General features: G+C 35.5%; 1 protein-coding gene across 4 annotated transcripts in view; it reads right to left on the bottom strand.

Moving 5' to 3' along the window:
• Positions 1-13920, bottom strand: part of JAK2 (Janus kinase 2) — a 117893-nt gene that overhangs the window by 52883 nt on the left and 51090 nt on the right. For all 4 annotated transcript variants that reach the window (XM_077909322.1, XM_077909306.1, XM_077909297.1 and 1 more), the window contains one exon: positions 8771-8894. In XM_077909322.1, coding sequence (XP_077765448.1) covers positions 8771-8871 — 101 coding nt within the window. In that variant the 5' untranslated portion in view covers positions 8872-8894. The remainder of the gene's footprint in view (positions 1-8770; positions 8895-13920) is intronic.

Genomic DNA, 13920 nt, shown 5'->3' with positions numbered 1-13920 from the left:
ATGAATGAATGAATGAATGAACAGGTTAAAAACTTGTCCTTCAAAGAAACAAAAAATATTATATATAGCTTTATTTATATTTATTGAGATAGAATTCACCCATACCCTCAAGTTCACCCATTTATATACAATTCAGTTTTTTACTGTATTCATAGCCCTGTACACACATCCCCACAATCTAATTTTATAACATTTTCATTCCCACTAAATAAAACTCCACACCTATTAGTAGTCACACCGAAATCACCCCACCTACTCCCTAGCCCTAAATGATCACTAGTCTGTTTCTATAAATTTGCTTGTTCTGAACATTTTATATAAAGGGAATCAGGGCAGCCCGGGGGGCTCAGCAGTTCAGCGCCTTCTTCAGCCCAGGGCATGATCCTGAAGACCTGGGATCAAGTCCCACGTCAGGCTACCTGCATGGAGCCTGCTTCTCCCTCTACCTGTGTCTCTGCCTCTCCTTCTCTCTGTGTCATGAATAAATAAAATCTTTAAAACAAAAAAATGGAATCATGTAACATGTGGCCTTTTCTACCTTCTTTCACTGCTTAGTCCTTATTTTTAAGGACTATCCACATTTATAACAAGTATTAGCAACTCATTCCTTTTTATTGGCCAGTTAATATTCCCTTGTATGGAATAAACCACATTTTGCTTCTTCATCACTTTATGGGCATTTCGGTTGTTTCCATCTTTTTGCTATTGTAGATAATGCTGCTAAGAACATTGTGTAAAAGGGGGTGTGTATGTGTATGTTTTCATTTCCCTTGCATATACACTTAGGAGTGAAATTGCTGGATCATATATTAATACTATGTTTACCTTTTTGAGGAACACCCAAAGTGTTTTAAAAAGTGGCTAAATAAATAAATAAATAAATGTGGTTGTACTAGTTTACATCTCTAACAGCAACATATGAGCAGCTCAATAGTTCATATCCTTGCCAACACATGTGGAGAGTTCAGCTAAGTTAGTCTCTGGTATTGTCGCCTTGGCATCTATTTTGTGTAGCCAAGTGGCCTGCAGTGACCTTAAACTGACACTAGCCCCCTCAGGCAAGTGCATACCCTACATAACAACAACAGCCCATTGAGTCACAAGCAAAGTAAGTTTTTTTTTATTATTTTTTTAAGATTTTATTTATTCATGAGAGACACAAGAGACAGAGAGGCAGAGACACAGACAGAGGCAGAAGCAGGCTCACAGCAGGGAGCCCGATGTGGGATTCGATCCCAGGACCCTGGATCATGACCTGAACCAAATGCAGATGCTCTACCACTGAGCCACCCAGGAGCCCCACAAATATAAGTTTCTGATACAACTTCCCCAATACCATTGTGATCAAGTCTCCTCTGTGTCAGAGCTGAAGAAGCAGCCCCTCAATAAAACTCTTACTAAAGCCCCTCAATAAGACTCCCAGGTGGCTTATCAAAGACCAGCTCTGTTGGCTTGAACTGAATCTGGAACTCCAAACACTCTACCCACAAACCCTAATAAAGGCATGTGCCTTGGGTCTTGTGTCTCTCTCTACTCTGCCTTGATCTCCCCATATGGCTTGTGGAGGCTTACAGGGTACTTCCTCTAGGACCCATGAGTAATAACTTTTCTACTTTGGTTTCTCTTGTGCTCTGTCACCGAAGCATGGCTCACTATCTAGCACCTTGTGCTCTACTTAGTAAGTGGTAATTTGCCAAATTCATAAAAACTTGGCATTGTCCATCTTTTATACCTTTGGCATCTAATTGGGGAATTGGTGTCCTGTTGTTTCTAATTTACATTCCTCTATAGAAGGGAAATGTTGAGCATCTTTCCATGTGCTTACTGGCTATTTGTATGTCTTATTTAGAAAACTGCTATTTGAATCCTTTGCCCATACTTTCATTGGGTAATCTTTCATTATACTATTAAACAATAGCTCTTCATGTATTCCAGATATAAAACCTTTATTGGGGATGCCCGGGTGGCTCAGCAGTTGAGCACCTGCCTTCCACCCAGGCTGTGATACTGGAGACCCGGGATCGAGTCCCACATCAGGCTCCCTTCATGGAGCCTGCTTCTCCCGCTGCCTGTGTCTCTGCCTCTCTCTCTGTCTCTCATGAATAAATAAAATATTTTAAAAAAATAAAATAAAATAAAAAATAAAACCTTTATCAAATAGGATTACATGAGATGCCTGGGTGGCTTGGTGGTTGAGTGCCTGCCTTCAGCCCAGGACGTGATCCTGGAGTCCCAGGATCGAGTCCCACATCAGGCTCCCTGCAAGGAGCCTGCTTCTCTCTCTCCCTATATCTCTGCTTCTCTGTCTCTCATGAATAAATAAATAAAATCCTTAAAAAAATAGGATTACAAACATTTTCTTCTATTCTGTGGGCTGTCTTTTCACATTCTCAACACCATTCTTTGATGCACAAACATATATTTTGATGAATCCAAATTAATCTATTTTTCTTGTGTCACCTGAGCTTTTGGTACCATACTGAAGAAGCCACTGGCTACTCCTAAGTGTACAAAGATGTACTCCTGTATTGTCTTCTAAGAGTTTTACAGTTCAAGGATACAGTCAACAAAACTAAAAGACAACCTACAGAATGGGAGAAGATATTTGCAAATGACATATCAGATAAAGGGCTAGTTTCCAAGATCTATAAAGAACTTATTAAACTCAACACCAAAGAAACAAACAACCCAATCATGAAATGGGCAAAAGACATGAAGAGAAATCTCACAGAGGAAGACATAGACATGGCCAACATGCACATGAGAAAATGCTCCACATCACTTGCCATTAGGGAAATACAAATCAAAACCACAATGAGATACCACCTCACACCAGTGAGAATGGGGAAAATTAACAAGGCAGGAAACCACAAATGTTGGAGAGGATGCGGAGAAAAGGGAACCCTCTTACACTGTTGGTGGGAATGTGAACTGGTGCAGCCACTCTGGAAAACTGTGTGGAGGTTCCTCAAAGAGTTAAAAATAGACCTGCCCTACGACCCACCAATTGCACTGTTGGGGATTTACCCCAAAGATTCAGATGCAATGAAACGCCGGGACACCTGCACCTCGATGTTTATAGCAGCAATGTCCACAATAGCCAAACTGTGGAAGGAGCCTCGGTGTCCATCGAAAGATGAATGGATAAAGAAGATGTGGTTTATGTATACAATGGAATATTACTCAGCCATTAGAAACGACAAATGCAAAAAAATAAAAAAAATTAAATAAAAAAAAAAAAAAGAAACGACAAATACCCACCATTTGCTTCAACGTGGATGGAACTGGAGGGTATTATGCTGAGTGAAGTAAGTCAATCGGAGAAGGACAAACATTGTATGTTCTCATTCATTTGGGGAATATAAATAATAGTGAAAGAGAATATAAGGGAAGGGAGAAGAAATGTGTGGGAAATATCAGAAACGGAGACAGAACATGGAAGACTCCTAACTCTGGGAAATGAACTAGGGGTGATGGAAGGGGAGGAGGGCGGGGGGTAGGGGTGAATGGGTGATGGGCACTGAGGGGGGCACCTGATGGGATGAGCACTGGGTATTATTCTGTATGTTGGTAAATTGAACACCAATAAAAAATAATTTATTATTAAAAAATAAAATAAAAGTTTGGGAAAAAAAAGTTTTACAGTTCCAGCTCTTATATGTAGATCTATGATTCATTTTAAGTAAATGTTTTATATATAGTGTGAGTTAGTGATCTAACTTCATGACCATACTGTGGATATTCAGTTGTCCCAGCAGCATTTGTTGAAAAAAACACTCCTCCCCATGAACTGTCTTAGCACTCCTGTCAAATATCAATCACCATAATATCAGGGATTATTTTTGTACTCTTAGTTCTATTCTAGTAACCTATGTACCTATCTGTAAGCCAGTACCACACTGCCTTGATTACTATAACTGTGGAGTAAGTTTTGATATTAGGAAGTATAAATCTTCCAAACTTTTTTTTTTTTTTTTTTAAGATTTATTTACGGGAAGCCCCGGTGGCGCAGCGGTTTAGCGCCGCCTTCAGCCCAGGGCCTGATCCTGGAGACCTGGGATCGAGTCCCACGTCGGGCTCTCTGCGTGGAGCCTGCTTCTCCCTCTGCTTGTGTCTCTGCCTCCCTCTCTCTCTCTCTCTCTCTCTCTCTCTCTCTCTGTGTCTGTCATGAATAAATAAAATCTAAAAAAAAATAATAAAGATTTATTTACTTATTTATTTGTGATAAACAGAGAGAGAGAGAGAGAAAGAGAGAGAGAGAGGCAGAGACACAGGAGGAGGGAGAAGAAGGCTCCATCCCGGGAACCCGATGCAGTACTCGATCCCGGGACTCCAGGATCGCGCCCTGGGTCAAAGGCAGACGCCAAACCGCTGAGCCACCCAGGGATCCCCCCAAACTTCTTCTTTTTCCAAGACTGTTTTGACTATTTCAAGTCCCTCTGATTTTTAAACAAATTTTACCACTAACTTGTAAATTTCTGCAGTAAAGACCATTAGGATATCAATGGAGACTGTACTGAACACAGATCAACGTGAGAAGTATTTCCATTTAACAATATTAAGTCTTCTGATCCATAAACATGAGTTATCTTTCCATTAGGTAAGTGGTTCTTTAAATTCTTTCGATATCTTACATTTCCCAAAAGCAAAGGTTCTGCACTTCTTTTTTGAGGCTCATTTCTAAGTACTTCTTTAAATGCTATTGTTAATGGAATTGTTTTCTTAATTTCACATTTGCATTGTATACTGCTAGTGTATTGATCTTCTGTCCTGCAAATGACTGAGCTCATTTATTTAATTCTAATAGTTTATTTATTCCTTAGAATTTTTTTAAAGATTTATTTGAGAGAGAGAGAAAGAGAACAAATGTTCCTGATCCCTGGGAGAAAACAGTTTTTCACCATCATGGATAATGTTAGCTTTGGGTTTTTTTTTTTTTTTTTTTTGGTAGAAGTACCTTACGAAACTGAGGAAGTTCCTTTCCATTTTGATTGTTTTGAGTATTTTTATCATAATAGGGTGTTGGATTGTGTCGAATTTTTTTCTATGTCTATTGAGATGATCATTTTGGCCCTTTATTTAACTGATATGGTGCATTATAGTGATTGATTTGGGGATGTTAAAGCAACTTTGTATTTCTTAGAACAAATCCTACCTGGTCATGGTATTTAATCTTTTTTATATGTTGCTGGATTTGGTTTGCTAGTATTTTGAAGACTTTTATACCTGTTTCCATAAGGGATACTGACCTGACCTGTACTTTTCATTTCTTCTGGATGTCTGCCTGGATTTGGTATTAGGGTAACACTGAACTCACAGAATGAGTTAGGAAGTGTTCATTTTTTCTGAATAATTGTTACCAATTTTTCTTTAAAAGTTTGATAGAATTTACCACTGAAGCCACTTGGGCCTAGGCTTTTCTTTGTGGGGAATTTTTTTTTTTTATTAATTCAATGTCTATACTTGCGGGAGGTCCTACAGACTTTGTTTCTTCTTTTAGCAGTTCCCATACCTTGGTCTTTTTAGGCATTTGTTCACTTCATGTTGGTTAGGTAATTCTGTTATCACTCAGTTGTTCCCTATAATCTTTATTTCTGTAATGTCCCAGTGATTGATGTTCTCTCTTCCTTATTTTAGTAATTTAAGCTTCTTTTTATCTTGATCAATTTAGCTAAAGACTTATCAATAGTGTTTATCTTTTCAAAGAACCAACTTTTCATTCCTTGATTTTCTGTTCTTTTCCTTTCTCTTTTTCATGTATTTCTACTCTGATCTTTATTATTTCCTTCCTTTGCCTGGCTCTGAGTTTTACTTACTTTTCTTCTACTTTGTTAAGGTAGAATACTCTTGATTTGAGAACTTTTTCCTTTTTAATATAGGTGTGCATAGCTATGAATTCTCATCTAATTACTGTTTAAACTGCATACTTTAAGTTGATATGTTCATTTTTAGTCGTATCAAAGTATTTTCTATTTTCCCTTGTGATTTTTTCTTTGACCAAGTGGTTATTTAAAATTGTGTTAACTGGGATCCCTGGGTGGCGCAGCGGTTTGGCGCCTGCCTTTGGCCCAGGGCGTGATCCTGGAGACCTGGGATCGAATCCCACGTCGGGCTCCCGGTGCATGGAGCCTGCTTCTCCCTCTGCCTGTGTCTCTGCCTCTCTCTCTCTCTCTCTCTCTTTCTGTGACTATCATAAATAAATAAAAATTAAAAAAAAAAAAAGTACATCTATTTCAAAAAATATTTTTTAAAAAATTGTGTTAACTATCACATATTAGTGAATTTCCCAATTTTCCTTCTGTTAATGATTTCTAATGATTGGAACATACTCTGTATGATTCCAATCTTTTGAAATTTATTGAGACTCATTTGGTAGACTAACGTGTGGTCTATCCTGGAGAATGTGCCATGTGCACTTGGAGAAGAATGTGATTGTGTTGTTGCTGAGTGGAGTGCTCTGTATAAGCATGTGTAGCCGGTTTATAGTGTTCTTTAAGTCTTTATCTTGCTGAATTTAGTCTAGTTGTCCTATCCATTAATGAAAGTCATGTATTGAAGTCTCCAACTATTATTGTGGAATTGTCTCTTTTCCCTTTCAATTCTGTCAGTTGTTGGCTTAACGAATTTTGGAGCTCTGTCATCAAATTTAATTTATAACAATTATTATGTTTTCCAGACTCATTAACTCTTTTATCATTATAAAATGTCCCTTCTTTGTTTCTAGTAATAATTATATCTTTCCCGTCAATCTTGTCTGATATTAATATAGTTGCTTCAGCTCCCCTGTGGTTACTGAGGGTGTTCTTTTTCAATCCTTGACTTTCAGCTTACCTTGTGTCTTTTAACTTAAAGTGTGCCTCTTAGAGACAACATGTAGCTTATGTTGTCTCTATTCCTCTAATCTATTAGATTAATCTATTCCTCTAATCTCTGACACTATATCAGTATTTAGTCCATTTACCATTAAGACAATTACTGTTAAGGTAATACTTATGTCCATCATTTTGCTATTTGTTTTCTGTATGGCTTCTGTCTTTTTTCGTTCATCCACATCTCCACTACTAAGATCTTTTTTATTAAATAGATACTTTCTAGTGTATTAAGTTTCATATTGTTTCTTTCACTTGTATTTTTGAGTTATTTTCTTAGGAGTTTCCCAGAGGACTACAATTGACATTTCAACTTAAAAAATATCAGTAATAATCAACTTAATTTCAGTAATACACAAAACTTTCATTTCCTTTGTTCTATTAGTGTCATACAAACAATATCTTCATAGATCATAAGCCCTTCCACAGTTTTGTAATTACTGCTCTCTTATGTGGTTTTGATATAACCCCTACAAATGTAATAAAATGAAGAATACCCTCTAAACAACAGGCACGTGGTATTTTTTTTAATTATATAAAATCTTCTTTTGAATGGTTTCTGATTAGACTTTCCTTGGAACTTTTGATTATATGTAGCTATGAATCTATGTGTCCTTGATTTGAGAATAGGAGAAATTCATGAATTTGAGAAGACAAACCATTTTTAATTCGTGAGAAGAGGTCAGCAAACTGCCTCAGAGCCCCATTCTGGTCCACTCTAAGTTTTTATAAATAAAGTTTTACTGGAATACAGTCATGCCCATTCATTTGCTTATTATTTATGGTGGCTTTCACAATATAATAACAGAGATGAATAGTTAAAACAGAGATAATATAGCCTAAAATATTTACTACTGGCCTTTTACAGCAAAGGACTATTGCTGTAAACACTCTGCTGAATGCTTATTATTGATGCCAATAAATTTATTTACATTTTCTAAGTTAATAATCATACCATCTCAAATAATGACTTTGTTTCTTTGTATTCAACTATTAAATATTTATTTTTCTTGTCTTACTGTATTCAGAAATACAGTAAGACAGGATTTACTCCACTAAAATCCTAAATGGAAGCAGTGGTGGTTGCTATCTTTGTTTTCTATCTCTTTTTATTTTACAGAGATTGCTGCTAACATCTTACCATTTGAGAATATTATTTACTACCTGCTTTTGGTAACTACCCTTTATGATATAAGGATGTTTCTCCTGAGTCTTAGTTTTTTAAGGCTTCCTTTTCTTTCCTTTTTAAGATCATGAATGAGTCCATGTGTTTATTTTTCACTATGCAACACTGACTGCATGTAATGAATCTATTTCATAAGAGCCACAGATCAAACATTTCTTTATTTAATCTTTTTTAATGGAAGAGTTCCACTGGATTTCTCTAAATTGGTATTACATATTTGCATAAATTGTGAAATTAACTAATAATTTGAGGCTGTGAATAAATACTGACAAAATCATTTCTTTTACTTTAACTCTAAAAAAATTATTAAAAAGAGATGTGATGAGCACTGGGTATTATATGCAACTGATGAATTACTGAAAACTACATATGAAACTAAAAAAAGAGAGAGAGATGTTAGATTACATTGCACAAAATGCACAAAACACTGAATTTCCTGGGAAACTAAAAATATTCCAAACATTTAGGATTTTGTCAGTCAGTAGAGGCCATTCTCATCATTTTTAAATTTAATTATAATCATAAGTGGTTAAGTAGCATCCCACCAGAAAAGCTAAGAGTATCCTAGTGAAAAAACATGTAAAAACACTTCCTCTGGTGGACAAAATGTCTTAAATGAAGTTTGGTTTCTATTATTAAGTACCTTGCAACTTAAAAATATGTTTGAGATAATTTCTCTCACTTTGCTTTTTCACCACTTTATTGGAGAAAGTACCTTATTCTGTAGAGTACATTGTGCTTGGTTGATTCATCAATATGGAAGACGTGGTTGGGTGGATACCAGATCCTTTCTGTTTCACTCATTAAAGCAAACATACTATGATACACAGGTGTGATTCCTAGGAAAGAAGTAGAAAAAAAATGATTACAGATAGTAACAAGTACATTTATTTAACATCCATAATTTATAATGATGTTGAAATAACAACTCTTAATCAGCACAAATGCAATAGCAATTGACATCTTTTGGTTCAACGTGTCTTCCTACTGAATTTTTAATTAAATCTTTTTTCCCTGTATTTTAAAATATGATTGCTGGAACTCTTTTAAGCAGATTTTTTTAAATGCAATTTTTTGGGGACACTGGGGTGGCTCAGTGGGTTAAGCATCCGCCTTTGGCTGAGGTCATGATCCCAGGATCCTAGGATCAAATCCCAAATATCAGGCTCCCAGGAGGGAGCCTGCTTCTCCCTCCACCTATCTCTGCCTCTGTCTCTGTGTTTCTCATGAATAAATAAATAAAAGTGAAAATGGCAAAAATGGACAACAGTTATTCACAACAGACCAATAAATGAATAATAATAAATATGTGAAGGGATGGTAATAGCTAGTATTGAAGAAAATGCAAATTAAAATTATGTGATATCACTTTATACTATTCAGCCAACAAAAATAAGAGGGATAACATCTAGGGCTGATTAAATGGTAGTGAAAACGAACTATTACATAATTGCTAGAAATGTCAACCTTTTAACTCAGCAATGTACTCCTAAAAGTACAGTATAGTAGTAAGAAAATGTACAGATTATTAGTAAGAAAATGTAGAAAATATGAAAAAATTATGCTAGTACAATCCATGGAGTGGAATATGAGGAAACTCAATAAAAACAATTAGTGCAAAAGTAGGTGGCTTGAATAGAATTTTCACAATGTATATTTTCATGATAAAGACAAGAAGCAGGCAGCCCAGGTGGCTCAGCAGTTGAGCAGTGCCTTCCGCCCAGGATGTGGTCCTGGAGGCCCGGGATCGAGTACTGTGTAGGGCTCCCTGCATGGAGCCTGCTTCTCCCTCTGCCTGTGTCTTTGCCTCTCTCTCTCTCTGTGTCTCATGAATAAATAAATAAAATCTTAAAAAAAAAAAGACAAGAAGCATACAATATGATTCCATTTTATAAAATAATAACCTCAAAATCCTAATGACTGTGTGTATAGGAGGGAGGGGGACTATGTTTCCATCTATGTTTTTATGATCATGGAAAAAACCATAAAGGACAGACAAGAGATTACTGCCACAACTACTAGGATGGGACAAAGAGGGAAAAGGAAGATTAAGAGTAGAACAGGGAAAACCTTCAAGAAAGAATTCACTAAATAAAAATGGTAAGTCCTCATGTCAAAAAAGAAAAAGAAAAAAAAGATACTATCAATACCAAAATCAGAGTCCATTATGTATATCACCTTGAAACTATAGAGAATGATGGTTTGTCAATCTCTGAATTTTAAAATAACCTTGACAGGAAATAATGCCTGCCATTCAAATAACTTGAGAAATAGTTATTTTATCTGAGAATTATTTTGATCTAGGCTATTTATGCACTTAAAAAATGCTTTAAACTTAAAAATCTGAATAACATCATCCAATCAAGTAGCATGGTAATCTCATGTCTCAGTGCCGTACATGTAGTACTCCTTTTATCCATCTACCACCTCTCCTCTATCCACGAAATGCTTCACACAATCAGTGTGCTAGGTATATAAGAGACAGTGGGAGATGAAAATGCCCAGGAAAGGGCCATAATAGATCTGAGATAACCTGGGGAAGAGAAAATACTGGAAAAAGAATTTTAGCAAAAAAGTAGCATTTAGTTTAAATGTAACTATTCAAATGAAACTGTATATGGAACCATTATTCTTAGCATACAAGGATAAGGATTTTTTTTAATTAGACAATGTCATGATTTTCAAACAACAGCATAATCATACAAAGCAGGAAAAGTGAATTTATACTGATGAATCATCACAATGTTTTTAAATGATGAATAATGATTTCTTCAAATTGGATTTCATACCTTAATTACAGGTATCAAAATAGGAAAATGAATGTACCTATAAAAATTGGTACAAAAAAGTCAGAAAAGAGGGATACACACCAAAAGAAAAATGGTTAAGTCAGCCCTGCAAACAAATAAAGTGCTTATATAGTCATGTTTAGTCACAATGATATCTTATTCCAAAATGGCCATTAGATATTAATACTTATTTTTCTTAGTTCATGTTAATTGGGTTGTCTTAGAAAGGATGAAAAAGCAATGACATTGTATTTGAGATATACATTACATTGAAAAAATAGGACCAACAGAAACGTCAGTCATTTTTAAATCTTTCTTTCCCTACACACTAAATCCAAATTATTTTTACTTACATTTGTTAAAAGCTTCTTCTTTTCAGAAGAAGCTTAATGTGCTTCTTCTTTTCCAAGTCACTATCATAACTGTGATTCAGTTATGTATCATTCTAGAGCAAGAACAGTCATCATTTCACTAATATTAACAGTCCCTATACTATTATAAGCCCAATAAGAGTACAAGAAATACAAAAATAAAAATAGTGCCCAACTTTAAGGATCTCACAATTGTAGCAGATGACTCAGAGATGCCACTGGGGAATTACAATTCAAAAGGGTATGTGCAATGATAGTAAACCATAGGAAAAAAAGTAAAGACCATGAAAAAGAGATGAAAAAGATTCTTTGCTTGATCAAATTTTAGCAAGGCTCTTCTGAATCCTTCCCAAAAAGGCTCATACATGTTCTTCCTTGTAGACGCAAGTTTTAGCAAGAATCCTGCTAAGTCCATTTAGCATGAGTTCCCTATCTTTGACATCTAATCAAACTCCTCACCCTTGTTATCGACCAGACAATATCTGATCACTTTGGCCTGCCAACAGCAAAAATAATTTTAGAGTAGTTCACCCAGAATCCCCCCAGATTTTGATGTCTACTTTTTTTTTTAAGATTTTATTTATTATTTATTCATGACAGACAGAGAGAGAGAGAGAGAGAGACAGGCAGAGGGAGAAGCAGGCTCCACGCCGAACTCCAGGATCACGCCCTGGGCCAAAGGGAGGCGCTGAACCACTGAGCCACCCAGGGATCCCTTGATGTCTACTCTTAGTAATTCCATTCACTAATGCTCCTGCCAATCTTTCTCCTTGGCTATAAAACCCTCTCTGTTCAGGCTGTATTCAGAGTCAAACTCACTTTTATACTGGAATATCTTCCCTATTACAATAGTTTATTAAGTAAAATCCATTTTCATCATTTTAACTTCTATTCAGCTCTGGTTTTAACAGAGGTAAAATAATTTATCAAGAGAGTCAAATGAAGGAAAAAGACTTCAGTAAAGGCTTCTGAAGAGGCAATGCATAAACTGAAAGCACATAAGTATTTAGCTATTCTGTGTAATTGCAGGCAGAGTTCATAAAATGTACTAGCTATGTAAACTTGTGATACTTAATCTAAGTTTATACTTCATCATCTAAAGAATAAGGACAGGAAACTGAGTTCATAGTACTTTATCCTTGAAAAGATAAAATGCAATAATATAAATAACATGCTTAGCAAAGTATATGGCATATAACGTTGGTTCAACTGTAAAGATCCCAAGAATATATCCTAACTGGGTGTCATAAACTATATAAATAGCTTTTTTTTTGTTCCCCTAACTGAGCTAGAATGAGCTAGATCAGTATTTTTCAAAATTTAACATTCATAATTATAACAATCTGGATGGAGACTGTCTTTTGGCTTCCAGAGTTTTTGTTAAAAAGTTTGAAAAGCATAGTTTTGTTGAATAAGAAAGTTTCTTATTCACTGATTCTGGGATGAGGCCTGAGATACTGCATTTCTAACAACCTCCCAGATAGTACTAAAACATGGACCAACAGATGGATTTCACAGCATACTACATACTATAGAAGATAGGATTGGTTAACACCAAAACAAGTCAATAAAAAAATACCCAAATTGAAGCACAGAAAAACAAACAAAACAGAATGGAAAGAACTGAAGATAGTATAAAAGGCATTTAAGACATGTTAATCAGATCTAATTTACATGTAACTGAAGAAAGAATGGCCAAGCTAACAGACATTAACCTACAAATTCAGCAAGATCCAAGAGCTGGAACCAAAATAAAGACAAAATAACACAGAGGTACACCACAATCAAACTGCTTCAGATGAACGACAGAAAGAAAAATCTTAAAAGTAACCAGAGCATAAAAACATATTACCTTCAAAGGAGGAGTAAAAGACTAATAGGTAGCTTTTCAACAAAAATCATGAAGTCAAAGAATGAATATGACATCTTAAAAGCACTGAATCAAAGGGAAAGAAAGCCTGCCAAGAATTCTATACTCTGTAATATTCAAAAAAGAAAGTAAAAAGAAAAGACATTTTCAGATAAATAAAAGCTGAAGGTATCTGTCACCAGCAGGTCTGCAATGCAGAAATACTAAAAGGAGTTCTTTAGGCTGAAGGAAAATCATGACAAATGGAAGCATGAAGTATAGGAAAAAATGAAGAACAAGGAAAAGGGTAATTATAAACAATAATGACTATTTAAAGCAACAGTAATATAAGTGCCTTGTGGGGTTAATGATATCTACAGAAGTAAAACATATGATAACAATAACACCAAAAATGAAGAGAGGAAAATGGAATTAAAGTTCTGTCAAGTTCTTGAATTGTTTAGAAAATTTTAACATACTAGCTTAAGACTGTGATAAGTCAAAAGTATACACTGTGATATCTAGGGTAACCCTAAAAGAACAATACAAAAACTATAACACAAAATCTAATAAAGGAGACTTAACAAAATACAACAATCTTGAAAAAGAATGAGTTGGAAAACTAACACTTTCTGATTACATAAACTCACGACACAGCTATAGTGATACAAAGAGTATGGTACTGGCATTAAGACATATAGACCAATGAAAAACAACTGAAAATCCAGAAACAAATCCACTCATTTATGGCCAAATGATACTTTCACAAGGGTTCTGAGACTAGTGAGTGGGGAAATCATAGCCTCTTCATCAAAGGGTGCAGGGATGTGCACGTAGATATCCATTTGTTACTAGC

Source organism: Canis aureus, chromosome 1 (genome assembly GCF_053574225.1).
Source record: "Canis aureus isolate CA01 chromosome 1, VMU_Caureus_v.1.0, whole genome shotgun sequence".
Lineage (NCBI taxonomy): Eukaryota > Metazoa > Chordata > Mammalia > Carnivora > Canidae > Canis > Canis aureus.
The sequence above is the reverse complement of the archived record's forward strand: the minus strand, read 5'-3'. Positions and strand labels throughout refer to the sequence as shown.